The sequence below is a fragment of the Nannobrachium achirus genome, assembly GCF_963921795.1.
Source record: "Nannobrachium achirus genome assembly, chromosome: 6".
Taxonomy (NCBI): Eukaryota; Metazoa; Chordata; class Actinopteri; order Myctophiformes; family Myctophidae; genus Nannobrachium; species Nannobrachium achirus.
This window is the reverse complement of record NC_137815.1, coordinates 20,910,780-20,937,328: the sequence shown is the minus strand read 5'-3', so window position 1 is coordinate 20,937,328 and position 26,549 is coordinate 20,910,780. Positions and strand designations below refer to the sequence as shown.

The following is a 26,549-nucleotide window of genomic DNA, read 5'->3' as shown; positions in this document are numbered from 1 at the left end:
ATCGATAAGGTGCTCATTATCAATAAAAATGGAAGAGCTCCATCCCTAGGTAAGGGACACAGACAAAGGTTTTGCTCATTTTTACCATGATTATATGGCTAATTGTACGTTTCTGTGTCTACAGAAGGAATCAAGCTAAAATGATGAACCCATCCTAGAATCAAAGGCATTTTACATTGTACATCCTGACACAGGAATGGTCTGTCTCCTGCTGGCAGTATTAGAACCAAAACGTACCTTCTCCCCGCTGGCTTGAATCGGCAGGCCCTTGAAGTCAGCCTGAAGGGAGATTAACAGTAACTGAGAGAGACAGACTCAGAGAGAGTAAAGGGTAAAGTATAGGTACTGTAGCTGGAAGATTGTATTAAAATGTACACCGATTTCCCTGTGCTGTCAAATCCCGTTTGCTCGAAACCTTATTTGATGGTCACACCATGCGCTGCTAAACGTAATGCAATTTGAACAAAACGAATTGATACAAAGATCTGTTTTAAATACAAAATAAGTGCAATGCAGACTTACCACCTTCCCTGGAGGTCCCGGAAGACCTTGAGCTCCCTTTGACAAAAGAAAAAAGTATTCAGTAATGTCAAATACAAATGTTTACAGGGATGGGACGATATGAAAATGTCATATCTCCATTATCGTGGGGCGGAACAAAAAAACAGCAGATCTACAAGCTCACAACGGCTTCTGCTCTGCACCAGAGCAGGGAGAGGAGAGCCTAGAAAGGGAGGGGATCTTCTCGTCTGTTTGACAAGTAAGGGTGCCTGTGAGTTTAAAACAGCGGTTTGGTTGGTTTCAGGACGTTGTGTAAACATAATCCAATAAAAAAATACTAACTTTGAAGCTAAAGAAATAACCGCACTAGAATAAAGTCTATCTACTCTGTTAGTTATGAGAGGGCCTGCAAAATCTAGCAACAGGGGCAGCCGAAATCTAGCAACAGGGGCAGCTATGAAAAAAATCGACTAAAGCAGGTATGAAGGGGTATGATAAAAGGCAGATTTAACCCTATATGTGTTTTGGTGGTGGTACCGGATATGCAGCTCGGCAAATAAAAGGTGAATTGATCCCAGTGCATGACGGAGGACGATATCACGATATATAAAATCTCCACGATACGATTATCGTGAGTGTTTTTTATCACGATAAACAATAATATCGTGTATCGTCCCATCATCCCATGTACAGAGAGAAGGAGTTGAATTAGATCTAATCAGCAGAGTTCGAGTTATGCGGGTGCCAGTGGGGTCTTAGCTCCCATAGTTAAAGTCTGGGACCCCATAGTCAACAACCCCCTTTGGGGTCTCTTTTTTTCTAAGTGTGTTTTTTTTTTTTTTTTTTTCTCGTTTTTTTTTATTTTTTATGTTCCATTGGAAGAATTTATATTATTTATGTTAACTAGATATACTAAATAAACATGTTAGACAGTAAGACTGAACAATGACATCACACGGTTTAATCCTACTATTCATTTTATTATTATAAATCAGGCGCATTTAATGTGGGGTGTGAGTCTTCCTTTACCGTCCGGGTTATAACACACTCGCTGCAATGGTTCCTACCTTTCCCCCAGGGCCGAGGAGGCCCTGGATGCAGACCTACCCAGCTGCGTGGTCTCGCCATGGCCTGGGCATAGGCTAAGCTAGGAACCACTGCATCGAGTCTTTGCACTTCTAGCCACGGCCGGACGGCAAAGGAAGGCGGACACGCCGGACAGCAACAAAACAACCAAACAAAACAACGCTGTCTTAGCAAGACTGTAGCCTTAGTGTGCCTGTGCCCGTGACAATGTTTTTTTTAGTAAATAAATATGAACCCGACCCGCCTTGTTTTGAGAAAGAAAAATACCCATTTTAGCCGACTTTATGCTACCAGAACGGGAACTTTTGGCTGGATGGCTCAGAGCTCAGATCATCAGATGGAGGAATTGGGAACTGGAGGCTGAGCAATAATGGTGAGTTAATATGAACAGAAAAGACTGCCTGGAGTTGTCAACATAGCCAATGTGAAGCCCGAATTAATATTGTGAAAGGAAAAATATGATTTAATATAGGAAATACCCGTTTTAGCCGACTTTATATCCGCGAAATACCCGATTTAATATGATTTAATATAGGAAAGTACCCGTTTTAGGCGACTTTATATCCGCAATTACCCGATTTTTTTTCGCCGCCGCCGAAAGGCCCCCAGAGCTATGGGAGCCCTATTCTGGCGGCGCCGAGCCAGAATAGGGCTCCCATAGCTCTGTGGGTATAACTCGATCACTGCTAATCAGGCATTATTACTTTAACCATTATTTTATGCTTTAACTATTAAAAAATTGCAAATATACAAGCTCACAGTGCTGCGAGCTTGTAGATCTGCTATTTTTGAAAAGTCGTGAAAATCTTTGTATTTTTAAAGCGAACGTTTGTAACTCAAATTTTGCTTCTGGGGGTTCCCTGGAACTCAATACTTTGAGATGGGGGTCCGTGGTCAAATACATATCATTTTGGGGGTCCTTCACATGAAAATGTTTGAAAACCACTGACAAAGAAACATAGGCTTTTTCAGAAACCCGTTAGGATTTAGGAGACATTTATGGATTCGGGGTCAATAAATTGAATTCGCTCAAATTGTCTTGATTTTTCAAAAATAGCAGAGCTACAAGCTCGCAGCGCGGCACTCGGTGCCGCGCTGTGAGCTTGTATATCTGCTATTTTTTTTATATTTAAAGCAAAAACATTATGGTTAAAGGTGATATACCATGAAATTTCACTTTTCCTATTTTACAACCTTTTTCTGGGGTCCCACTAGCACCTTCTATCCTCACAAAGTCTTAGGTTAAAAGCATCCCACGGGTTCTCAAAACAGGCTGTCCAGATTTGCTGCCGTCGCTGACGTCATCGACGGCCGTTTTTGAAGAAAAACATTCTTTTTTTCAGGCCAGTTCAGGCCAAAGGTGGTACTGCAGCTGAAAATGCTCTGAGAGCCATTCAAAAAATGAGAGAGGCTCTCTATTCAGGAGTGGTAATTTAGCCTCAAACCTTTTGAAAAACGTTTTTGGGACATAAACAATATTACATAAATACTTTTTAAATGCATGGTGTATCACCTTTAAAGAAATAATGCATTCCCGGTCTAAATGAGTGAATAGTGAAAAGTGAATAGACAGTTGAGTGCAAACCTGGTCCCCCTTCTCTCCCCTTGTGCCAGCGGGTCCGGGGCTGCCCTGTGGTTGGACAGAGATCAATAACGACACGGTGAACACAGATCACACTGTTTGCACTCACAATGCACAGCGACGCCATATTGAACGGCTGTCCCGCGTTAGGGTGATTAATAAGTATGTGTCTCACATTGCGTCCATGTTCGCCCGGGTCTCCCATGTCTCCTTTCTCGCCCGCCCGTCCTGGCTGGCCCGCTAGTCCCTGGATGAAGAGAACACAAACAACGGCGCCTTAATCCACTTTGTAATGCAACGACTAACTAGATATTTCTAATTTCTTACAGCCGTGCATATGCGTAAAATGAAAAAACAAACAAAAAACTAAAACTAAGAAAACCATCAAGGACAAACAAGACAGCATAGAAAATGAACATTATTCAACTTAAATTAAAAGGTGTAAAGTTGCGTCCCTACCCTGAGTCCCCTTTCTCCAGTCTTCCCGGGAAGGCCAGACTCCCCCTGGTGGTGTAACAATGTGAGAACAGGAGAAAACGGTTACTGTGTATGACAATGAGGCCTATGAACAAGTCGCATCCAACAACTAATTTACAGGAAAATGCCATGGCTGAGACATGACTAGGCTATGAATAGGGTATATGCATATACACCATTTTGTTCTACTTCTGGGTGTCTTTCGACTTCCTTCACAGGTGTTACTGATGATGCTAATGAAGGCTCTGTTCCATTCTGCTCAAACAGAGTCAGGGTGCTGCTATTGTGCATGTTGGCTTAACTGGAAACACTCTGCTACACAAGTGGGTCTCAAAGTGTCCTTGAGTGGGTTCCAAATGTCCCCATACAGGTGTGTAACTCTGAGAGTGTACAAATGCAAGCAAATGGACCTGCAAGGGTCCATTTGCTTCCATTTGTTGATTCCATTTGTATAGAGTTATGGGGGTCCTTGAAATGAAAGCACCACTGTACAATAAATCAGACAGAGCCTTAATTAGTATAATCAGTAACACCTGTGAAGGAAGTCGAAAGACACCCGGAAGTAGAACAAAATGGCGTATATGCATATAGCCTATTCAACTTATGTCTCTGTTTTTGACCGACGACCAAACAAGTTGAGAATGGACCATTACGGAAACTAATGGAAGGAATAAGACAGAGGGATGGATAGAAACAGCATGAGTTTGATCCTTACAGGAATGCCGTCATCACCCTTTTCTCCTGTCTCCCCCTGTAAAAAAAATAAAACATGAATGATTGACTTCACCTGGGAGCTTGGTGACATTAAAGTTTCAAAGGGTAAATCCAGCACATGGGTTCTCATGCAACAGAAGCTGAGGTAATCTACACTTGATGTGTGTCAGACAGACCTCTGTGCTAGAGGTAGTGAACAAAGAACGTGCATTAGTTTAACCCATTTAGGCGTAGAATTATTGAACGCTTTAGCCATTGAAAAATAGCAGACATACAAGATCTACAAGCTCACAGCGCGGCACTCGGTGCCGCGCTGTGAGCTTGTAGATCTGCTATTTTTGAAAAAGTCGTGAAAATGTGTGCAAATCTTTGAATATATGCATTTTCAAAGCGAACGTCTGTAACTCAAATTTTGCTTCTGGGTGGTCCCTGGAACTAAATATTTTGAGATGGGGGTCCGTGGCCAAATACATATCATTTTGGGGGTCCTTCACATGAAAAGGTTTGAGAACCAGACTAACTGAGCAGTTAAGTGAAAAGGACCTTTTCTTTGACGATGGCTGGCCAGATTGCTGACATAGAAACATAGGTTTTAAAAAAAACCTTTGAAGGATTCAAAAGACACTTATAGAATCGGGACAAAATTCAAATTTTCAAGATTTTTCAAAAACAGCAGATCTACAAGCTTGCTGTGAGCTTGTATATCTGCTATTTTTTAATAGTTAAAGCATAAAATAATAGTACGCAATAAAATAATGTGTACCCGTTCTGAATGGTTTAATACCTCTAAAGTGGCATCACGGGAGCAGGTTTGAAGAAACAAGAAGAAGGCATTACATGCTGGTTAGATATTTATACATAACCAATAGCAAGACACACGCACACACAGTAAAAGAAATGGGTCATACTTTTGATTTGTTAGGTGGGATTTGTCCGTTTGCAGTTTGTAAACACACAACATTCAAAGACGGCCCTTCCCCTCCGGCTCAACGTCAACATGTCAAAGCAGAGTGCACACAGTACTGCCTCAAGGTTGATGCCCAGAAACATCCCCAACAGTTGAATAAGACAGTACGTGCAGACAGAGGGAAGGATTTCTGTGCAGATACAGACATTCGCCACACACTTCTAGTGTATTGTGGTTCTCAACCTGTGGGACCCCCCAAATTATTTTGGGGGGTCCCCAGATGATTAACTTAATGTGCAACATTGTTTTCTCACACAACAGTACACAAAGCAACATAACGTTTAAGTGTATAGAGGGTATCTGCACATTTCTAAAGTGACAATTTAAGGAATTTTTAATTCCTCTAAAATTACAAATTAAACATTGGCCAAATTGTCAAATATTAGAGGCAGAAATTGTGAAAATAGCCGATCTACTTACTCACAACAACGCCTCGCAAGGCGTTGTGAGCATGTAGATCTGCTATTTTCACAATATAACGTGTTATACAAAACGTAATGCCTCAGGCATTACATTTCTGTCTATACAGTAATTTTTTCAGGCAATCCTACACTATATAGTTTTAATGATCAACCGCTTGTGTAGCTGAGGTCGTAAGCTGTCATCAAGCAAGCTGCTGGGATAGAAATAAGGCTGTCACAGTTATGACATTTTACGTGACGATTAATTGTCACTCAAGTAATTGCAATTAACGATTTAATTGTGTTTTTGTCGTCGACAATTACATTTCTGTTTGGCTTGTAGGCTTTGAAGTTGCACATGGCAGATTTGACACATATAACATAAATAAATATACAAAGAAATGATATTGATGGGGCGCCCGCTGGCCTACTGGTCTGTGCGTATAGCACTTAGGCATTGCCACATAGGCATGGATTCGATTCCCGATCCGAACGACCTTTGCCGCATGTCACTCCCCGTCTTTCCCCCCATTTCCTGTCAGTCTACTGTTATTATGTAATAATTGTGACAGGCCTAGATAGAAACTGCACTCTGCAGTTGCAGCACAGAGAGGAACACAAACAATAGAGAAGAACACCAAATGAGACAGGGAAACAAACAGGTAACCCAACAAAAAATATTCTGCTACATATGCCATACAGATAGGCCTGTCACAATTATTACATAATCGTCTAATCGCAATTATTTTACATAATCGCAATTGTATAACCAGAATTGTTGCTGTGGAGGTTGAAGAGTGTGGTGAATGTTAATACTTTACATCAGCCAGGACACTAGGAGTATCTCAGACCTGTTTCCCGGGGAGACCGATCTTTCCGGGGATCCCTGGTCGCCCGTTCTCCCCCCTCTCTCCTGCTTCACCTGGATCCCCCTGAAAACAAAGGGATAATACGATAACAAGACAACGCTGACATCGCCTGGGACAGGTTGCGTGCTTCAACATAGTTAACCCATTTAGGCCTAGAATTATTGAATGCTTTAAATAGCAGATATACAAGCTCACAGCGCGGCACCGAGTGCCGCGCTGCGAGCTTGTAGATCTGCTATTTTTGAAAAATAGCTTTTTTTTGGCAAGTCTTTGAATGTATCTCTTTAAAATACATTTGCAAAACATACATACATTTGTAACTCAAATATTTGCTTCTGGGGGGTCCCTTATACAATATTTTGAGATGGGGGGGTCCCTGGAACAACATATTTTGAGATGGGGGTCCGTGGCCAAATACATGTAATTTTGGGGGTCCTTGGCATGAAACATTTTGAGAACATTTTGAGAACCACTGTCAGAAACATAGTTGATTAAAAAAAAAAAAAAAAACCTTATACATCGGGTCAAAATATTTCAAGATTTGCAAAAAAAAATCAAGATAAAAAAAAAATAGCAGATCTACAAGCTCGCAGCTTGTATATCTGCATTTTTTTTATATTTAAAGCATAAAATATTCAGGCCTAAATGGGTTTTAATGTGTATGATATATGAGCAGCAACCAAAGGACTATTAAAACTGAAGGGTGAAGAAAAACGATTAAAAACAGCTTTAGGCGCGTCTCTCACCTTGCTAGCCGGCCTTCCGCTTAAGCCAGCGAGTCCCTGAAGGAAGGAGCACATGTTTTTTTATGTTTACACGGTGTCATTTTAGATGGTTTTAGGGCATGTCTTACCCTGGCAGCCAGCACAAAGGAACGGTTAATGAATAACGGAGACCATGGTTAGTGATATAGTATAATAGATTGGCTCTAAAACATTAAAGCCTAATTGATACTTCAGTTTTCAAGTGTTGCTCGACGCTAATACATATTATCGTCGTTGTCGGGTGGAAACCTTGTATGTCCAAGCCCGTTCTTTTGTATTTATCATTTTAAAAATGAATTAAACTAGTGAAAACAGCAGATCTACAAGCACACAACGCCTCGCACCGCGAGGCGTTGTGTGCTTGTAGATCGGCTGTTTTCACTACTTTTGTGCGACGGCCTTGTATGATGAAGCAGAGCTTTACTTGGTGAAAAAAGTACAAATTTTAAACTTGGGAGATACGAGGTTTCCACCCAACAACGACAATATGCTTTCTATGCAACACAGCGTAACCCATCCGATAAGATGATACATCTATTGTAATTAAAAGTAGTGTTTTGATATTACTCTGGTATTACCCGTTCTCCTGCTTCTCCTTTAGGCCCAGGCTGGCCCGGTGTTCCGGCCCCTGGTGAACCCTTGCAGAGTAAATGTGACAGACAGAAAGACATTAAAAGAAATACTGCAAATAGAAAACAATTTGGTTGCTGACATGTGGATGATTCTTTATTCCAGGTAAATAAAAGACATATCACATGTTGTCTTCTGCTCTGTTGCTTTTCGATGTGTACAATGTATAGTTGTATAGAGGTATCTAAACAGCACAGTTTACAGTTTACAGTTTAGGCATTTAGCAGACGCTTTTAATCCAAAGCGACTTACAATAAGCAGATAAAACATCACAATAATAAACAAGATTAAATGTCAGTACATCAACAGCAATATGACAAATGCAAATTAATATCTATCTAGAAAAAACAATATAATCCGTAAAAAAAATAGGTTAAAAAAAATATATAATAATAAAAAAAATGCTAACTAGCTCCTTTATGGTCATTTATTTTTCCAGTAGTGCTAAGGGTTTAGGTGGAGTCTGAAAAGGTGAGTTCAGTCCACGGCGAAAGCTAGCGAGTGAGTCCGTTGTGCGACAGGGAGTTTATTCCACAACTTGGGGGCCAGGAGGGCAAACTGTCTCGGACGAGTGGATTTTTGCCCTTGGGTTTTTAGCGAGGGTTCTGTCAGCATCCCTGTGTTGGTTGATCTAAGTGCACGGGTGGGGGTGTAGGGGTTGATCAGGTTTTGGAGGTATGGAGGAGCACAGCGAGTCTATCACTGCCAGTCTGAAAACCAAATCTCACGGGTCGCGATACTACTGATCCAGAAAACGATACATGCCGCTGTTTTGGTGCCTCAATAAAGTTTCGTACAGAGGACATCGAAAAATCGGAGATCCCAAAACAACTTGTGATATGCCCCCTTTTATATTCCTGAATGACAAAGGTCGCAAAATCGATCGGAAATGGTGTTTGTTCACAAGCTGCCCAGCTGGTTCTCATTCACTGCAATGTATTTCATCTAACTAACGAGTTTGCCACCCATGAGCGTTAATGGCTGGTGTCCAGCACTTCTCTACTTTTAAAGAGTCCTGTTCATAAGAAGATGGGAATAAAATAGTCCACACGGGGTGCCCACTGGCCTACTGGTCCAGGTGCATACCACTTAGGCTTTGCCACATAGGCATGGATGCCCGCCAGTTCGATTTCCGATCCGGACGACCTTTGCCGCATGTCACTCCCCATCTCTCGCCCCATTTCCTGTCAGTCTAGTGTACTACAAGGAAGGCAAAAGCAAAAAAAAAAAATCAAAAAAAAAAAGAATAGTCCACACAATAAGTAAAAGAATTAAAGTAGATTAAACAGTAAAAATAACAGATTTTAGAATAAGAAAATAAATCCAGGAAATAGCATTCAGTAATTTGTAACCATAGACAGAAAAATGCTATAAGTGCTGGGAAGGGGGCTAGCCTAAAAGATGCTGGGAGAAGGCTAGTCTTTAATTCATGTTTAAAGCTCTCTGTGGAGTTTGCTTCTCTAATTTCCCGAGAGAGTGCTTCCCCTCTCCTATTTTCTTTTTTGGGGGTTTGATCTTTTAGTGTTGTCAAGCAGGCCTGCTGTGGAGGACCTCAGTGTTACTGTGTTGTGGATGAAGTGTATGGTGGTAGAAAGTCTGATGCATAATTCATTGGAATAAGGACTAAATTCGGGAGAAAAATTGTGTAAAAAATAATTGGCTACTCTAATTTATATAGGCCTATATATAAAAAAGATAACTCAATAAGTCCTTCACCAAGGGGTTCCTTGAACCCTCATCTTCAATATCCAATATTAATCTCAATCTCATAAAAGACCATACTAAAGATAATAGACTTAATTGCCACCCATTAGCACACACTCGCTAAGACACTTGGGTAATCTCAGGATTCCAAACTTAAATCTTTATAACTCCTAAACGAAAAATAACTTTTTTTCACTGGCGGATACAGAATTCTTGCCACTTTCTCCCCCAATAATAAAATAATTTGGTCCAAACCACGACCTAGGCTAGACACAAACATTAACCTATCCGAACCCCTCAGCCATTGAAATCACTTTGGATCCATTGGTAAGTAATAACACTGTTAGTGCTGCATTATTGTGTTGTGCTAATGAAGTACAGCCTGACATCCATCATTTCTTCATGCACATACACACCTAATATGCCCCGTTTTCATAGCGCTCTGATATCAGTTTATTTACAAACCTCATTTCCATTTGCGTCTTTTGAAATGCATTTAAATGAATATTAATGAATCCTGTGTATTTAACCTTGCTTTTTAGTTTTTTTATAAGTCGATACAATTTACAATTTAGGCATTTAGCAGAGCAATTTACAATTAAGCAAGGACAGCACAAGGTCAATACATCAACATCAATACAGCAAATGCATAGAAATAGTAATCTAAAAAACATAGCCAGACCAAGAAACTATTCAACAAATTCAATAAAAATCTAAAACATCAATACACTATAGCGTCGATGTACGATCGAAATGCCAGGTCGAAAATGGCCTGACAACGGTCTATATAAAAAATACTATCTAAAACACATGTATGGTCATTGAAAAAAAGTGTTGGATACTCTTGTCCTGAGTAGTCTACCAGAGAAGGCGCAACCATTGCATTGTAATGAGTCGATCTGACTGTCATTGTTGTGTCTCATACATCTCATACAAACCATAATCTTCTCAGTGTGTGTTATCATGGTTCAGTGCATACCATTTTGCTCTATATGGTGCACAGCACGTGCACGCTCGCCTCACCCCTCTGGGCGGTGCTATGATTATCCTATGAACTGTAAGCATGGCTGGAAGGTCACCTTCGAGCCCAGAGAGAAGAATCCATCTTGTCCAGATCTCTTCTGTCAGTGCTCAGTAAGCAGATTGAGGTTCTAGGACCTAGCTTGGGACCAAGCTTGTAGATCGTCTATTTTCACTAGATATTTGTTTTCTAATTTTGGGAATGTTTTAGATATTTATTTTATTTATTAACAAAATTACTTTTTTTTAATCATGAAAATCATAGCTTTTTTGGGAATGTTTTTTGAAAATGTTCTGAAATAATAATTAGTCAAAACAAAAAGAAGGAAACAAAAATTAAGGGACCCATACAAAATGCCCACAAATGGTTCCCGACACAGTGCTTGGTAACCAGTGACCTGCATATTGACAAAAAAAACTGTCTAACATGTGTAAATGTGCTGGACAACATCTAGGAGTGCTGTGAATACCAGCCAACAAGCTTAAAGGGGAAGACCACCCATTTTCAATATTGAACTATGTCATTAATATACCTTAGAGGAGTTGTGTGGAAATAGAAAAAAAGTTCCCCCCTTCTGTGTTGTCTAGAACTGGAGGATTGATTTTGGGGTTTGTATTGTAAAGTACAATGTGTGATGTCATCAAGTTGTAATTTACAATACAAACCCCAAAATCAATCCTCCAGTTTTAGGCAACACAGAAGGGGGGGAACCTTTTTTCTATTTACACACAACTCCTCTAAGGTATATTAATGACATAGTTCAATATTGAAAATGGGTGGTCTTCCCCTTTAATGCTGGAGGCAGAACCAACGTCTATACACAGCCCAGGTCTCACAGGTCACTCTTGACAGTTCAATTAGAGATAATCCAGAAAAGGGTAATGAAGTTCATTTGGTGTGAATAAGGGCATAGTCATGTGATGGCTCACCAAGTTGAGCCATCACAAAACAGTTGCTGCAACAAATGCTCCTTTCTTTTACATTTTTATCCAGTGATTTTGTACGCCATTTTTTTCACACAGTGCCAATTGCTTAAACTGTAATCCTGGGCACTACTCTCCCTCTGCCAACCTGGGGAGAACCCCGAACTTCCTTCAATGCATGAGGAGTGAGCGGGTCGCATCTTATCACATGACGGGGGAGAGTTTCGACCAGTTCCCACCAGTTCCCACCAGTTCCTTTCCCCTCCATAAGGCTCCCCGGATGACCCCGGTATAGTTTTTTGTGAGGGTACCTACCCTAGGGGACACGGGGAGAACATACAAACTCCACACAGAAAGGCCCTTTCGCCACAAGCGTAATTTGGACGGGTTTTTGGGTTTTATAAACCCAAGGGCCCCCCCTAGTGGCAAAATAAAATGTGTTTTCAATAGACGCCCAATGCGCTCCATATTATATAGTCCTACATATAATAAATTCATAGGCTATTGTCATTTCCGATATATTAGGAGTCTCTACTCTCCTAATCTGTGGGCCCCCTCATAAAAGTACAAAGCTTTTATTTTCGCATTATCGTGAGGAAGCGCCAATCATAAACATCCGGTAATGTGCTATTCAAACTTGTCAGCCAACTTGTCAACAAGTGAAAGCTGGGGAAGGGAAACAAACGCTCATGTTCGCGGGATAAAACGTGGAAGTCAAGATACTGGGTGCACGTCCAAAGGATATAAAATAACAAATGGAAAGACCACAAAATCGTATATTTTGTTGGTGTGGATGCTTGCTTTGCTTTTTGGAGGAGACTCTGGACCTAAAGCCAAGGTAGGTCTATCTGAATTTAATTTATCTTGCTGTAATCAGTGTAATCCACTGATGTGCAGCCAGTGGGCCATTAAGCTGTCTGTCTTTTTGTGTAACAACGTGACCGCGTGCCTGCGTGTGTTTGTTTTGATTGTGTTGGTGGTGGTGTTCCAGTGTTCGCGTGTGTTTGCGCTTGCACTTCATTTCGGTGCTTCGGTTGTCGCGTGTATGTTTGATTCGTGGTGTCGGTGCCTGGGTGCGTGGCACAGTGGCACTGCACATGATGAAAGAGAGGGAGACAAGGTCGTGTGTGTGTGTGTGTGTGTGTGTGTGTGTGTGTGTGTGTGTGTGTGTGTGTGTGTGTGTGTGTGTGTGTGTGTGTGTGTGTGTGAGAGAGAGAGAGTGAGTGAGTGAGAGTCACTTTAAAGCAGTGATATGGAAAGGGAGAGAGATGAGGAGATTATTTTATTTTGTATCATACTGTATGCTTTGGCAATATAAGAATGCTTGTCATGCCAATCACTCATGGTTGATTCTTCTGCTTCACCTTTTTGGCTTGTTGGCTCCTTCTATTGTCTAAAATTAAATAATATAGACGAATGCACAGAACTCTGCCATGTAGTTGTTCATTAGGCTATTCACAGCAGTTATTGTTAGCCTATGATTTCCACTCTGAATTAATCATTGTAGTGTATGGCTGTCAATCTGTGCTAGAGAAGACCCGACAATTGTGGGTCTTAGCCGTCGGACTGACCCGCTCACATTGGTCCCTTGGCCCCTGAGCCCAGGGCCCCTTTGATCTGAAAACCCATGGGGAATAAGGTCTAATTTCGCCACTGCCTTTCGCCAAATGCTCTTTTCAAGATGCATCATGCACAGGTCAGGTGCTTTCAGGTCCAGCAGACCTGAAAGCACTGCAAGCCTCAGCTCATGTCCCGGGTTGAAGAACCTGGAGGTTTACCAATAAGCTACATCTCTTCACTGCCCAGGGTTAAGATGGCTTGAGAGGAGCTTTCTTCACTGTGCTCAGTCTGCTGCAACACACGGAACAGCCTCCATAGCCACTTTTCCATGTCAGACTTTTTTGTGAGGCCGTAACCGTTATTAGCCCAAGGAGTGTTTTTCGTGCAAAACAAATGCTTGCACCCTATTCCATGTTCCCACACATTTTTACCAATGAATTTCCAAAACCTTTCCAAAACTTTTCCAGAATATTTAACCGAATTTCCAGGACTATATAACAATAATTCAGTGCAATAACGACTCGCTTACTCCTATGTGCAATGCCCAAACACAGGCAGTGTAGCAAAAATAAAGTGTGCACCATGCGAACAGACCGTGGCGTGCATGCATATCGTGCACAATGGACACGCACGTGCCCACGTCAAAAGGTAAGAAAATTGTGGCAGGTAACCGTCAAAATAGATTTATGGTGGCAGTAAACAAAATCAATAACCAAAAACAATGCATAGCTATTTTTCCAGGACCTTCCAGGACCCTTGATCAATTTCAAAACTTTTCCAGTACTGGAAAAATATTTCCAGGAATTTCATGACCGTGGGAACCCTGCCTATTTTGACCCCTCACGTGCTACTAAAAGCAGATTTAATTTTATTTGTTTTAGCTGTCAAAAATGCCCCTAGGGAAACTTGAGATGAGATGCGTTACAATACACCTTTACAAAAAATAAAATAATAAAAAATAAAAAATCTTGGTAAGGAATCTATTCCCAGATTTTACATTATTCTTACACTATTCCCTGACTACTAGTAGTGTTCTCAAGAAGAGATTGAACAAACACTGTAATGTCAAGCCACAAGGACATCCAAACATACACAAAATAATGTTCATACTGTATGTTCCTGACTGAGCATCTGCAGAGCAGTGGTCGTTCATGAAGCCTGCACCGAGGGATTCTAAATGGCTCAGTCTGTGTTCTGTTGTTTCCATCTGTGACGACTGTTATGTATGTTAAAGTGTTGTTACAGTACAATCTCATGGGTCTACTGCGCATACATCAAAAAGCAGAATGCACAAAGCAGAGGCATACGACTCCTACAAATTGCCACCACAGAATGCATTATTCTTTTGACAACTGCAGGGCTTGGATTGCCATTGATTTAAACATTAGTTGTGTGTATTTATAACTTTGACATAACACGTACATTAACCCATTTAGGCCTAGAATTATTGAATGCTTTAACCAGTGAAAAATAGCAGATATACAAGCTCACAGCGCGGCACCGAGTGCCGCGCTGCGAGCTTGTAGATCTGCTATTTTTGAAAAAGTCGTGAAAATGTGTGCAAATCTTTGAATATACTGTATTTTCAAAGCGAACGTTTGTAACTCAAATTTTGCTTCTGGGTGGTCCCTGGAACTAAATATTTTGAGATGGGGGTCCGTGGCCAAATAAATATCATTTTGGGAGTCCTTCACATGAAAAGGTTTGAGAAACACTGACATAGTAGTCTCTCAAGAACAGACTAACTGAGCTCCAGTTAAGTGAAAATGACCTTTTCTTTGACGATGGCTGGCCAGATTGCTGACATAGAAACATAGGTTTTTCAAAAAACCTTAGAAGGATTCAAAAGACACTTATAGAATCGGGTCAAAATTCTAATTTTCACGATTTTTCTAAAATAGCAGATCTACAAGCTCGCAGCGCGGCACTCGGTGCCGCGCTGTGAGCTTGTATATCTGCTATTTGTCAATAGTTAAAGCATAAAATATTGCGTCATAATGTGTTCAGGCCTAAATGGGTTAATTAGAAGCGTTGTGTTCGCACTATATTCCGCAACCTTGGAATTCAACATTGCCAAACTACTCTAGCAGGTGGATGAAGCTGTAGTACAGTAAGTAACGACCTAGAAAACTATTGATATCTCTTGCCAAGCGGAGTTATAGCCCTGGAGAGCCGAATGGTGTTTGCAACAGTTTGACACTAAACCTACTGTTTTGGACTCCAGGGCTTTACCGCTGCCTGACAGAGATAAAAATGCTGAGCAGGCCCCGTTGACCTCAATTTTGGATCAAGAGAAAAATATCTAAGTTACTGTGATAAAGGGTTTGTTATTGGGGCACAGATGGCAGGAGCTTCAGTCACAAACACTGGCTGGTGCTTAAATAGAAACAGTGATGAGTGACATCTGTGTTTTCCATTCAGTGTTGTTTTTGACAGCAAATTTTGATTTAGTTTTAGTCATAGTCTTTTGAATAAAATGTAATTTAGTTTTAGTCATAATTTAGTCACCTGAAATGTTTTGGTTTTAGTCTAATTTTTAGTCGACTAAATATCATAAGATTTTAGGCGACTAAATCTACAGTTGATTTAGTCAACTGAAATGTATTTTGGCAGGCCTTGATGGCATCGTAATGACTTTGAATGATGATTTTACACTTGGTTGAGTGCTGAAAATAGCAGATCTACAAGCTCACAACGCGTCGCAACACCTGAGAGCAACCAAACATAAAATGACTCGTTTTAGTATAGTATTTATTTTGTTGACGAAATTGTCAATATATTTAGTCTTAGTTTTAGTCATCACAGCTTAGTTTTTATTTAGTTTTCGTCAGTGAAAACAAAAAAATGTCGTCATAGTTTTAGTCGACGAAATCAACAATGTTTCCATTCTGATAAAGGCCTCAGCAAAAGGGTCAGAAATGTTGTGATTAGTGTTGTAGTACTCGAGTCAATGATTCGTCTCGAGTCAGGACTCGAGTCCAAATTTTCACTACTCGGTCTCGTCTCGGTCTCGCCCTTAATTTGACTTGGACTCGTCTCGGTCTCGGTCTAATTTGACTTGGACTCGCCCCCCACCGAGTCCACTCGAGTCAAGTCACTACAATGCAATGGAATAAATGTTATATCCATATGAGGAGCGCATTCACGTTAACATTAAGAGAGCTGCCTTGTTAAGTAACGGAGCATTCTGACACGCATCTGATAGGCACACAGTAGCATGCACACACACACACACACACACACACACACACACACACACACACACACACACACACACACACACACACACACACACACACACACACACACACACACACACACACACACACACACACACACACACACACGTAGAGCCCCCCGCTCAGCACAGCAGCAAGCATCTAATCTTCCCAGAAGTTATTTTTTTCGCCAAACAGACAACAGCACAACAGTCCACTTTCCTCTTACCTGCAGGATATCCTTGTGTCCCCAAATAAATAAGTCCTAACAGCTTCCAAACACAAGCCTTTGTGATCATGTGTAGTTTAATCCACCTGCACAGCTGGATTAAGAATTTACGTCTTTTTGTATTTCCAGGTGTAGTCTATTACTCGTTAAGCAAGCCTCGTCCCAAAGTTTTAAAGTGCACTGATCAACAGAGAGAAGTGTAACATTGTAAGTCCCTGTAGAGAGGTTAAAACGAATCAAAACAACTTGAAGCAGTGACATGGGGTATTGTTTTGCCTTGTATATACTTGAAAGGCATCAGACTAATGACATAGGGTAGCCTACATTTCTCACCTTAAACAATGAAATGCAGACAGGCACGTACTACTGCTATGTGTTTGAATGGGAAAACCTTATTTATTTATTTTAGCTTTTAGTCAAAATAAAATATTAAGATAAGAGTTTGTTTGAAAAACGTTTTGCAAAAATCATGCATGCTCTATTTCAATGCAACTATAACAGCAATGTTTAAAAATGTTATAGATTACAGTAGTAGACATAATTATTTTTTAAATAATATTATTTTTGTTATCACTTGGCCTTTTGGTGCATGGGCATCAATATTATATCCATATCATGATATTAGACTGGATAGTCCTAATTATCGTCTGTGATTTGGGATATTGTACTGCAGTATATGCCAAGTCTTATTTGTACACTAAAGTACTTGTTCTCTGCCTGGGAGAAAATGTAATTGTAGCAACTCAAATGTCTAGTTCTTAGACAGAAAATTGGTATGGGAAAAAAACTACCTCTCCAAAAAACTCCCTCAAACCTAAACCACAGCATTGACAGCAACCAAAGGTAATTTGGGGAGACCTATTGATTTAATTTGAAGACAAGCCATTAATTTGAAAGGTATTGGTAGGAAACACCAGACAGGTGAATGCACATGAACGGGGGGTTCTTGCATTGTTTGTGTGTGTGTGTGTGTGTGTGTGTGTGTGTGTGTGTGTGTGTGTGTGTGTGTGTGTGTGTGTGTGTGTGTGTGTGTGTGTGTGTGTGTCCGGAAAAAAATATATATATATATATTGTTTTCTGCAGCCTACCTATAAAAAAAAAAGAAAAAGAAAAAGAAAACTGGAAAAAAGAAAACTGGACTCGGCTCGGTCTCGCCTACCATTGGTCTCGGACTCGACTCGGACTTGCCTCCCATTGGTCTCGGACTCGACTCGGACTCGACCCCCCTCCCAGGGGCTCTTGACTCGGACTCGAACCCCATATGACTTGGACTTGACTTGGACTCGCTTTAGGTGGACTCGACTACAACACCAGTTGTGATATAAAGTGATTGATTGATTGATTGATTGATTGATTGAATACTTTATTAGCAGTTCACAAAGCACAGAACAGTTCAGATATACAAGGTCTATGAAAGCACAATGGCTTCTTTTTTTTTTACATTGCGGTCCTTTTATACTCAATTCATAGAGAAAGAGTGCACGTTCTATGACCTGCTGTTCGTGCATTAGTGCGATATGTAAGGAAACAGAAGAGCAATTCTCTCTCAGGTCACTGAGAATGTCAACGCAGCATGTGATCTGACTGTGAGCAAGGACAGTACATTAACGACTACACAGAGAGGGATGTTATGGTAGAGCTGCGGTTAGGGGTGTAACGATATAGTAACAGAATAGAAATTTTTATTTTAATTTGCAATGATCTACTATATCGTTATGCAAAAGCAAAATATCGTACCGTTTGGCTTTGTAACCTATTGTATCGTTTTATAATGCAGATAATCGGTATCGAATCATTTTGCAGTGCAAACAATTGATTGTATGGAAACTAAGTATTTGTGCCTTGTATTTAGCAATTTTAAGAGGGAAAATTTAAAAGAGGGGTCTAATTACGTTTCCATTCCATATAGCTACTCTTGGTCTATCGATAAATGTGTGTAATCTCTATGCTTATGTCAAGGTGTGGGTTTGTCCATATGTGTTGAAATATAATGTCCCTGTATTTGCTAGAGAATCACAGTGTTTACTTATTTATATCCATAATAATAGATTTTCCCCTTAAAAAACTTGCACTATTCACACATTTCACACAGATTTAATTTCTTTGCTAAATAGTTACTATATCGATTTTAAATCATTGAATCGAATCGTATCGTATCGCCATGAATTAACCCATATCGTCCATGTATCATATCGTCAACCATGTATCGTGATACGTATCGTATCGCTATTAAAATGTATCGTTACACCCCTAGTTGCGGTGCATTGCAAAGGTAAATGCCGATCGAAAGAGTTCAGTGGTGCAAAAACCATAGGCACTACTGGTAGGTGGGAGAAAAAAGGAATATACCAGAATGACAATGCCCCCAATCCACAGGGCATGAGAGGTCATTGAATGCTTTGATGAGTATTAAAATGATGTGAATCATATGCTATGGGTCAGCTACATGCCAATGTCCCTGGGCTAGAAAGCCTATAAAAACTGTCCTGGCTGAGATCAATGCAAGAATGTTGTCTTTACCCATTTAGGCCTAGAATTATTGAATGCTTTAACCAGTGAAAAATAGCAGATATACAAGCTCACAGCGCGGCACCGAGTGCCGCGCTGCGAGCTTGTAGATCTGCTATTTTTGAAAAAGTCGTGAAAATATGTGCAAATCTTTGAATATATGTATTTTCAAAGCGAACGTTTGTAACTCAAATTTAGCTTCTGGGTGGTCCCTGGAACTTAATATTTTGAGATGGGGGTCCGTGGCCAAATAAAAATCATTTTGGAGGTCCTTCACATGAAAAGGTTTGAGAACCACTGACACGGTAGTCTCTCAAGAACAGACTAACTGAGCTCCAGTTAAGTGAAAAGGACCTTTTCTTTGACGACGGCTGGCCAGATTGCTGACATAGAAACATAGGTTTTTCAAAAAGACAAATTCAAAGACACTTATAGAATCGGGTCAAAATTCTAATGTTCACGATAAAAAAAAAAAATAGCAGATCTACAAGCTCGCAGCGCGGCACTCGGTGCCGCGCTGTGAGCTTGTATATCTGCTATTTTTCAATAGTTAAAGCATAAAATAATGATAGACAATAATGTGTACCCGTTCTAAATGGGTTGAAAACATCTGCGCTGACAGGGTGCTCAAAATCAAATAGCGTAAATCACGTTGATAAAAAGCACTAAAGCAGTGAACACATCAGTCCATTACTAGCATCAGTGCAATAACTTGCTGAGCACCATTCCACAGCACAGATGTTGAGTGTGTGGCGGGGTCTGATGAAGAGCATACATGCCGAAATGTCACGTTTTTGGTGAGATTAAAAAACTCAATGCTAACGGGGAACTAAACAATGTGCATGTCCATGTCTCTCATGCATGTTCTAAGTCTGGGGCATCCTAAATGTGTATTTTTTTTAAAATAGGATTTTATTTGACCACCGTAGAGCAGTGATTCCGGTACATGACGCTGAAACTGAAATGGAAAAACTATCAAAGAAGTGACACTAACAACAGATCACCATTGGGGAACAACTAGGAAAACACACAGTTGGGCCCTCAGTGTTATTTCCGGATTTACTGCACACTCTCAGAGTTAAATTACCAGCTGTGTTGGGGCCACGTTGAAAAGAAAACCATACTGCACAAGTTAAAACAGAGATCACAGTCTGTATGGCATCATGGGCCCTATTTTCGTCTCTTTTGCCATTGTTTACTATTTTGATTTTTTTTTTTTTTTTTTTAAGTTTCAAAAAGCTGACCCTCAAGCTCACAACGTTTCGATGTAGATCGCTACAGAGGTTTAGGGATAAGACATGGTGGAAAATATAGCTCCATATCTCTGTGGGCAAAAACTCACTTTTTCCCCTTTCTGGGCTGGCGCACCCTTTTCTCCCAGAGGTCCATCGGCGCCGGGCGGGCCCCGCTCCCCCTGTCGGGATGAGAGAAGCAGAGAGACTATACACACCAGAGCAGGGTATGAGGAGGCCATGGTGAAGAGCACTCACTCTGCAAACACCACTGTTAACACACTACGGTACAATTTGTTTGAAGAGAAAAATTGGTGGCCTTACCTGTTCCCCTTTCTTCCCGCCAAGAGCTGTCCCCTGCATGTGTCAAATAATATATCATCATCATATTCATCACGGCGGCAAGATTGCCGTGGAGAGAATGGTAGTCATAATGGATTGGAACAGGACGATAGGTTATCCCATTTAGGATCTAAAATTATTGAATGCTTTAACCAGTGAAAAATAGCAGATATACAGGCTCACAGCGCGAGTGCCGCGCTGCGAGCTTGTAGATCTGCTATTTTTTATTTATTTTTTATGACTCAATGTTTATTTTGTTTTTTATATATTTTTCACAATAACATGGAACAAAGTACAACCATAGAACCGACAAAAACAAAACAAAACAAAACACAATACAATACAATACAATACAATACAATAAACAAAACAAAACAAAAAAAGACCTGCTATTTTTGAAAAAGTCAAAATTTGCATCTGGGTGGTCCCTGGAACTAGATATTTTGAGATGGGGGTCCGTGGCCAAATAAATATCATTTTGGGAGTCCTTCAAATGAAAAGGTTTGAGAACCACTGACATAGTAGTCTCTCGAGAACAGACTAACTGAGCTCCATTTAAGTGAAAAGGACCTTTTCTTTGACGATGGCTGGCCAGATTGCTGACATAGAAACATAGGGTTTTCAAAAAAACCTTAGAAGGATTCAAAAGATCGGGGTCAAAATTCAAATTTTCACGATTTTTCAAAAATAGCAGATCTACAAGCTCGCAGCGCGGCACTCGGTGCCGCGCTGTGAGCTTGTATATCTGCAATTTTTCAATAGTTAACGCGTAAAATAACGATACACAATATAGCGTACCCGTTCCGAATGGGTTATATCATTATAGATCTCTAAAGATGATAAAGTGTGATAACTCACACTTCTGCCAGGCTCTCCTCTTGCTCCTTCGTTCCCCTGGAAACAAGAGGGAAAACGGTTTGTGGTTGCATTTCGTCCGCGTTTAGGCATTCAGCGCGGCGCGCCGAAATTATGTGACTGAGGCCTGTTGTGATAGACCCGCGCTGCTTGTCCAATGATTACAGTCTGATTGAATCTGTCTCACCTTTTCCCCCGGTGGTCCGCTGGGCCCCGGCAAACCCTGGACGACAAATGAAAGCGGGGGAATAAGCTATGCATCTATAATAGGCAAGCGCGACAAATGTTTAAACAATAGAGAAGAAAAGCCAGACCTAGTGTGTTTCCCCCAAACAGCTACGGACAAAGGCCAGTCTCTGTCCTTTCTTAACTCACCCTCAGCCCAGGTGTCCCCGCGAGGCCTGGCTTCCCCGAGTCCCCCTGAGAGACAATCGACACGATTTTGGATATCAGAACAATTTCAAGTTTGAGAAAAGGTATGTGATGTCGGGGAGGCGGTCAAACTCAAGCAAAATCGTTCAAGTCAGGGACATTTTTGACTCACTTTGTTCCCGGATTCGCCCGCAGGTCCCCGCTCCCCCTGCAAAGAGTGTTTTTGGTCTGTTAGGAACAGGTTACGCAGATGGACAAAATAACAATCTTGCACATGCACACGAGATTGTCTGGTTAAATCGGGTCAATATATTGTTGATTTTGTCTACTAAAACTATGACGAAAAATGTTCGTTGACTACCTTTCCTAACTTCTTCGGTGCCATATTTAAAGTGGGACCTCTTATATTGCCGGTTCGCCAACAAAGGGTTAAAAAAATAGTGTGCACGCTGGTGCACACATTCGTGCACAGATCATGCACTATGCATGTGCATGCTTTTCACAGCTTTCAAACAAAAAAATCCGCTTGGAAATCCGTTCAGGCATTCAGGAGAAGGCAGCCCTTATGTTTTCTTCAAATGTAAACAAACATGGCTGCCATGTTTGAAAGATGGGGTTGGTATGGGGGTTAAACATGCAATTTCGCGATCGCGATCATGGCTAGTACACTGTTGGAGGTCCAATTTTTTTTTTTTTTTTTTTTTTTTTTTTAAAGACGTCCAGAAGACGTCTGGCAGGGAGGTCCATAGTTAAAAAGATGTTTTTATTATAGAAAACGTCTTTTTTGGCAGGGTATGAGCTAACACTAACAAATAATGAATAAAAACAAAATAAAAACTAAGCTACGATGACTAAAACTAAGACTAAATATATTGAACATTTTATCAACAAATAAAAACTAGACAAAAAACGTTAGGGAGGGACTGGTGGAGAAGAGATCCAGTAATACTAAAAGTCATTTTATGTTTGTTTGCGCTCGGGTGTTGCGTTCTGAAAATAGCAGATCTACAATCTCACAACACGAGCTTGTAGATCAGCTATTTTCAGCATGCAACCAAGTGTAAAATCATCCATTACAACGCCATCAAGGCCCGCCAAAATACTTTTTTGTCGACAAAATCAACTGCAGATTTAGTCCGCTAAAACTAAAACATTTCAGATGACTAAAATATGACAAAAACTAAATTACATTTTATTCAAAAGACTATGGCTCAATATAACTCACCCTGTCTCCCTGTGATCCAGCCTCGCCAGGCTGGCCTCGATCCCCCTGTCAGGATGCAGAGAGTGACAGGTCGTCAACTATCAAAGATGTGATCGACCCCCTCAGCCATCAGAGTGTGGCTTCCCCCTCCCCACCTCCCAAGTATGACGTACAGTAGTAAAATATTAACCTGACTGCGCCAGATGGTGGCAGCAGTGCGTATGCCTGGCTGCATACTGCTCTGCTTTACCATCTGGGATTGCTCGAGCAGACCCGATGTAAGGGGCGGGCCATTTTTTCAAATTCTTTAGCAGGTGATTGGATGGGGCCATCTCTCTATCGCAGTCTGGGAGTGCCAAATCCAACCACTCATATTGGCCTGTCTGCATGACGTTACACCCATAATCCGCCTCCTGGGTTTCCACGTGGTCTGCAGTCAGACTCTATTGGCTCAGAGCCGCTCAGAGCCCGCCCGTAGCTGCCGCTGATTCGTCCGGCCCGGGACTTTACGAGTGTTATCAACTCTCCCCGAGCAATCTCAGATGGTAAAGTAGGGCGGTATGCACTACTGCCACCATCTGGCGCAGTCAGGTTAGTAAAATATTAATTTAAGTTCCTTTTTTTCTTACCTTGACGCCAATTGATCCAGGAGGCCCTCGTTGGCCCTAAAAGACACAAGCATATTGTGACCTTTAAAGCGTGTTACGTGCAGTATGTGCACTTTACTTAGTTAAGATATCAAACTGAAAAGAATTCCTTAGAACAAAAAAAGGAAAAGAGTGTTATACCCTGTCTCCGGGTTCTCCAGCCTTCCCTGCGGGTCCGGGTAGCCCTTCGCCACTCTCCCCCTGAAAAACAACCACCAACAATAATGTATAGTATACCACCACCACACACCCGCCCTTATTCCTAGCCGCCTCGCGTAGAACAGTGGTTCTAACCTGCGGATCGGGGGTCCCCAAATTATTTTGGGGGGTCCCCAGATGATTAACTTAATGAGCAACATTGTTTTCTCACTCAACTGTAAACAAAGCAACATAAAGTTTAAGAGTATAGAGGGTATATGCACGTTTAGGTTTATAGAGGGTATGTGCAGGTTTCTAAAGTGACAATTTAAGGACTTTTTAATACCTCTAAAATGACAAATTAACCTGCTTGGTGCCAACCCCGAGTTTCCCGAGTTTGTATTGGTACCCCCCCCCCCCCTGTGCCAACCCCGAGTTTCCCGAGTTTGTATTGGTACCCCCTCCCCCCCCCCCCCCCTGTGCCAACCCCGAGTTTCCCGAGTTTGGGCAGTTTTTGAAGAAAACCTTTCATAAATGTTTTTTGGACCTCAAAAAATGTATTAGGCATGATCGTGATCGCGAAATTGCATGTTTAACCCCCATACCAACCCCATTTTTCAAACATGGCAGCCATGTTTGTTTACATTTGAAGGTGCATGATTAGGCATGGGAGTGCATGATCCGTGCACTATGAATTACATGTAAGTCTATGGAGACCATGGCAACTTGGACCTTCAAAGAGATTTAATTGATAGCAACAAAAGTTTAAACATTGGCCAAATTGGCAAATATATTTGCGAGGCGTTGTGAGCATGTAGATCAGCTATTTTCACAATAGAACCGTGTTATGCAAAATGTAATTCCTCAACTCTTAGTGCTTGTCAGGATGGGGGGGGGGGGGGGGGTCCCCAGTTAAAATGAGATTATTTTGGGGGTCGCGGCCTGAAAAGGTCGGGAACCACTGCCTTAGAATAAATTTGACACGCGGATGATTCATAGTTTCATACCCAAGATCATCCATTTAAAAAGAAAACCTGCATCTACCTTGTCTCCTTTGATGCCCTGCAGTCCTGCGAGCCCCCTGGGGCCTTGAGCTCCCGGCGCTCCTGCAGAACCCTGATAATGGGAAAGCACTTGACTCAATGCAGAGCATGCCATGACAACACACACACACACACACACACACACACACAAACACACACACACACACACACACACGCACGCACACACACACACACGCACACACACGCACACTTCATCATCAGCAAATACATGCATGTCAGCATGTCAGTGATTGACAAAGCTTACAGCGTCGCCCTTCTCGCCCTTGACGGCCGCCCCACTGCCGACTCCTGGAGGTCCCTGTCAGCACGGAGAGATAAGAGGCTGTGGGTGAGAATCATTATTTGCTCACAGGTTCCTCAGGACATTAAGCCACTAAGGACCGGGGAACGCGTTATTTCTTGAACCATTGTTTTATGCTTTAAAGGGCCAGTTCACCTCTGGGACAACCAGATCTTATTTTATTGTTGTTTTGCGACAAGATCAACAGAATCCCGAGTTATTTTATGCATTTTGCATCATATGAGTCATCATGCTGCATCATATGATGCAAAATGCATCATCATTCATGCTGAAATACTAAAATATCTCAAAACACAGATTGAACACAAAAAAATAACTCAGGATTGTGTTGATAGTGTCCCAAACAACAATAAAATAAGATCTGGTTGTCCCAGAGGTGAACTGGCCCTTTAACTAGTGAAAAACAGCAGCCTTATACGAGCTTGTAAGTCTGCTATTTTTGAAAAGTCGTGAAAATGTGTGCAAATCTTTGAATATATGTATTTTTAAAGCGAACAATTGTAACTCAATTATTTATTTATTTTTTTGGGGGGGGATTGTATGCCTTTACTGATAGGACAGCAGACTGACATGAAATGGGGGGAGATGGGGAGCGACGCGCGACAAAGGTCGTCCGGATTGGGAACCGAAACGGCGACGCCGCCAGGCATCCACGCCCATGCGGCAATGCCCAAGTGTTCACGCTTTTTCAAAAATAGCAGATCTACAAGCTCGCAGCGCGGCACTCGTGCCGCGCTGTGAGCTTGTATATCTGCTATTTTGCAATAGTTAAAGCACAAAATAATGGTTAAGGTGATAATGCGTCCCCCCGGTCTAAATGGGTTAAAATGTGTGTCGTGAGAGGACAAGCTCCTCGGGGCCGTGACTCACCCTCTCGCCTGGGCTGCCCTTGTCTCCCTGCAGGTGAGAAGGGAGAGGAAAAGATAGAGAGAGAGAGAGAGAGAGAGCGAGAGAGAGCGAGAGAGAAAGAGGGGGACAGTTTAGTGACTTTACAAAAAATAAAGAAATAAACAAGAAAAAAAAATGACTTGAGTAATGTCATCGTGACTTGGATGCAGGGTTGTTAATTTAATGCTGGAGGGAACAGCTGCTCAACGGGAAATAATGCTTAGCCATTGAATCGTGATCTTATAGACGGGTTATTTTTATTTTATTAGACTATAGTACAGGGTTCCCCAATTTGCGGCCCACGGGGGGCTCCTGTCTGGCCCACACCAACCCCAGTAATAATGGTGGTATA

General features: G+C 41.4%; 1 protein-coding gene across 1 annotated transcript in view; it reads right to left on the bottom strand.

Annotated features, from left to right (window-relative positions):
* The window catches only part of col7a1 (collagen, type VII, alpha 1), a gene marked incomplete at both ends in the record, with an annotated part of 225,733 nt that overhangs the window by 109,851 nt on the left and 89,333 nt on the right, over window positions 1-26,549 (bottom strand). The window contains 12 exons of the mRNA XM_080728016.1: window positions 238-279; window positions 3,173-3,217; window positions 3,345-3,416; window positions 3,629-3,673; window positions 20,497-20,568; window positions 21,771-21,806; window positions 21,959-22,003; window positions 23,181-23,225; window positions 23,789-23,824; window positions 24,989-25,060; window positions 25,253-25,306; window positions 26,180-26,206. Coding sequence (XP_080584142.1) covers window positions 238-279; window positions 3,173-3,217; window positions 3,345-3,416; window positions 3,629-3,673; window positions 20,497-20,568; window positions 21,771-21,806; window positions 21,959-22,003; window positions 23,181-23,225; window positions 23,789-23,824; window positions 24,989-25,060; window positions 25,253-25,306; window positions 26,180-26,206 — 591 coding nt within the window. The remainder of the gene's footprint in view (window positions 1-237; window positions 280-3,172; window positions 3,218-3,344; window positions 3,417-3,628; window positions 3,674-20,496; window positions 20,569-21,770; window positions 21,807-21,958; window positions 22,004-23,180; window positions 23,226-23,788; window positions 23,825-24,988; window positions 25,061-25,252; window positions 25,307-26,179; window positions 26,207-26,549) is intronic.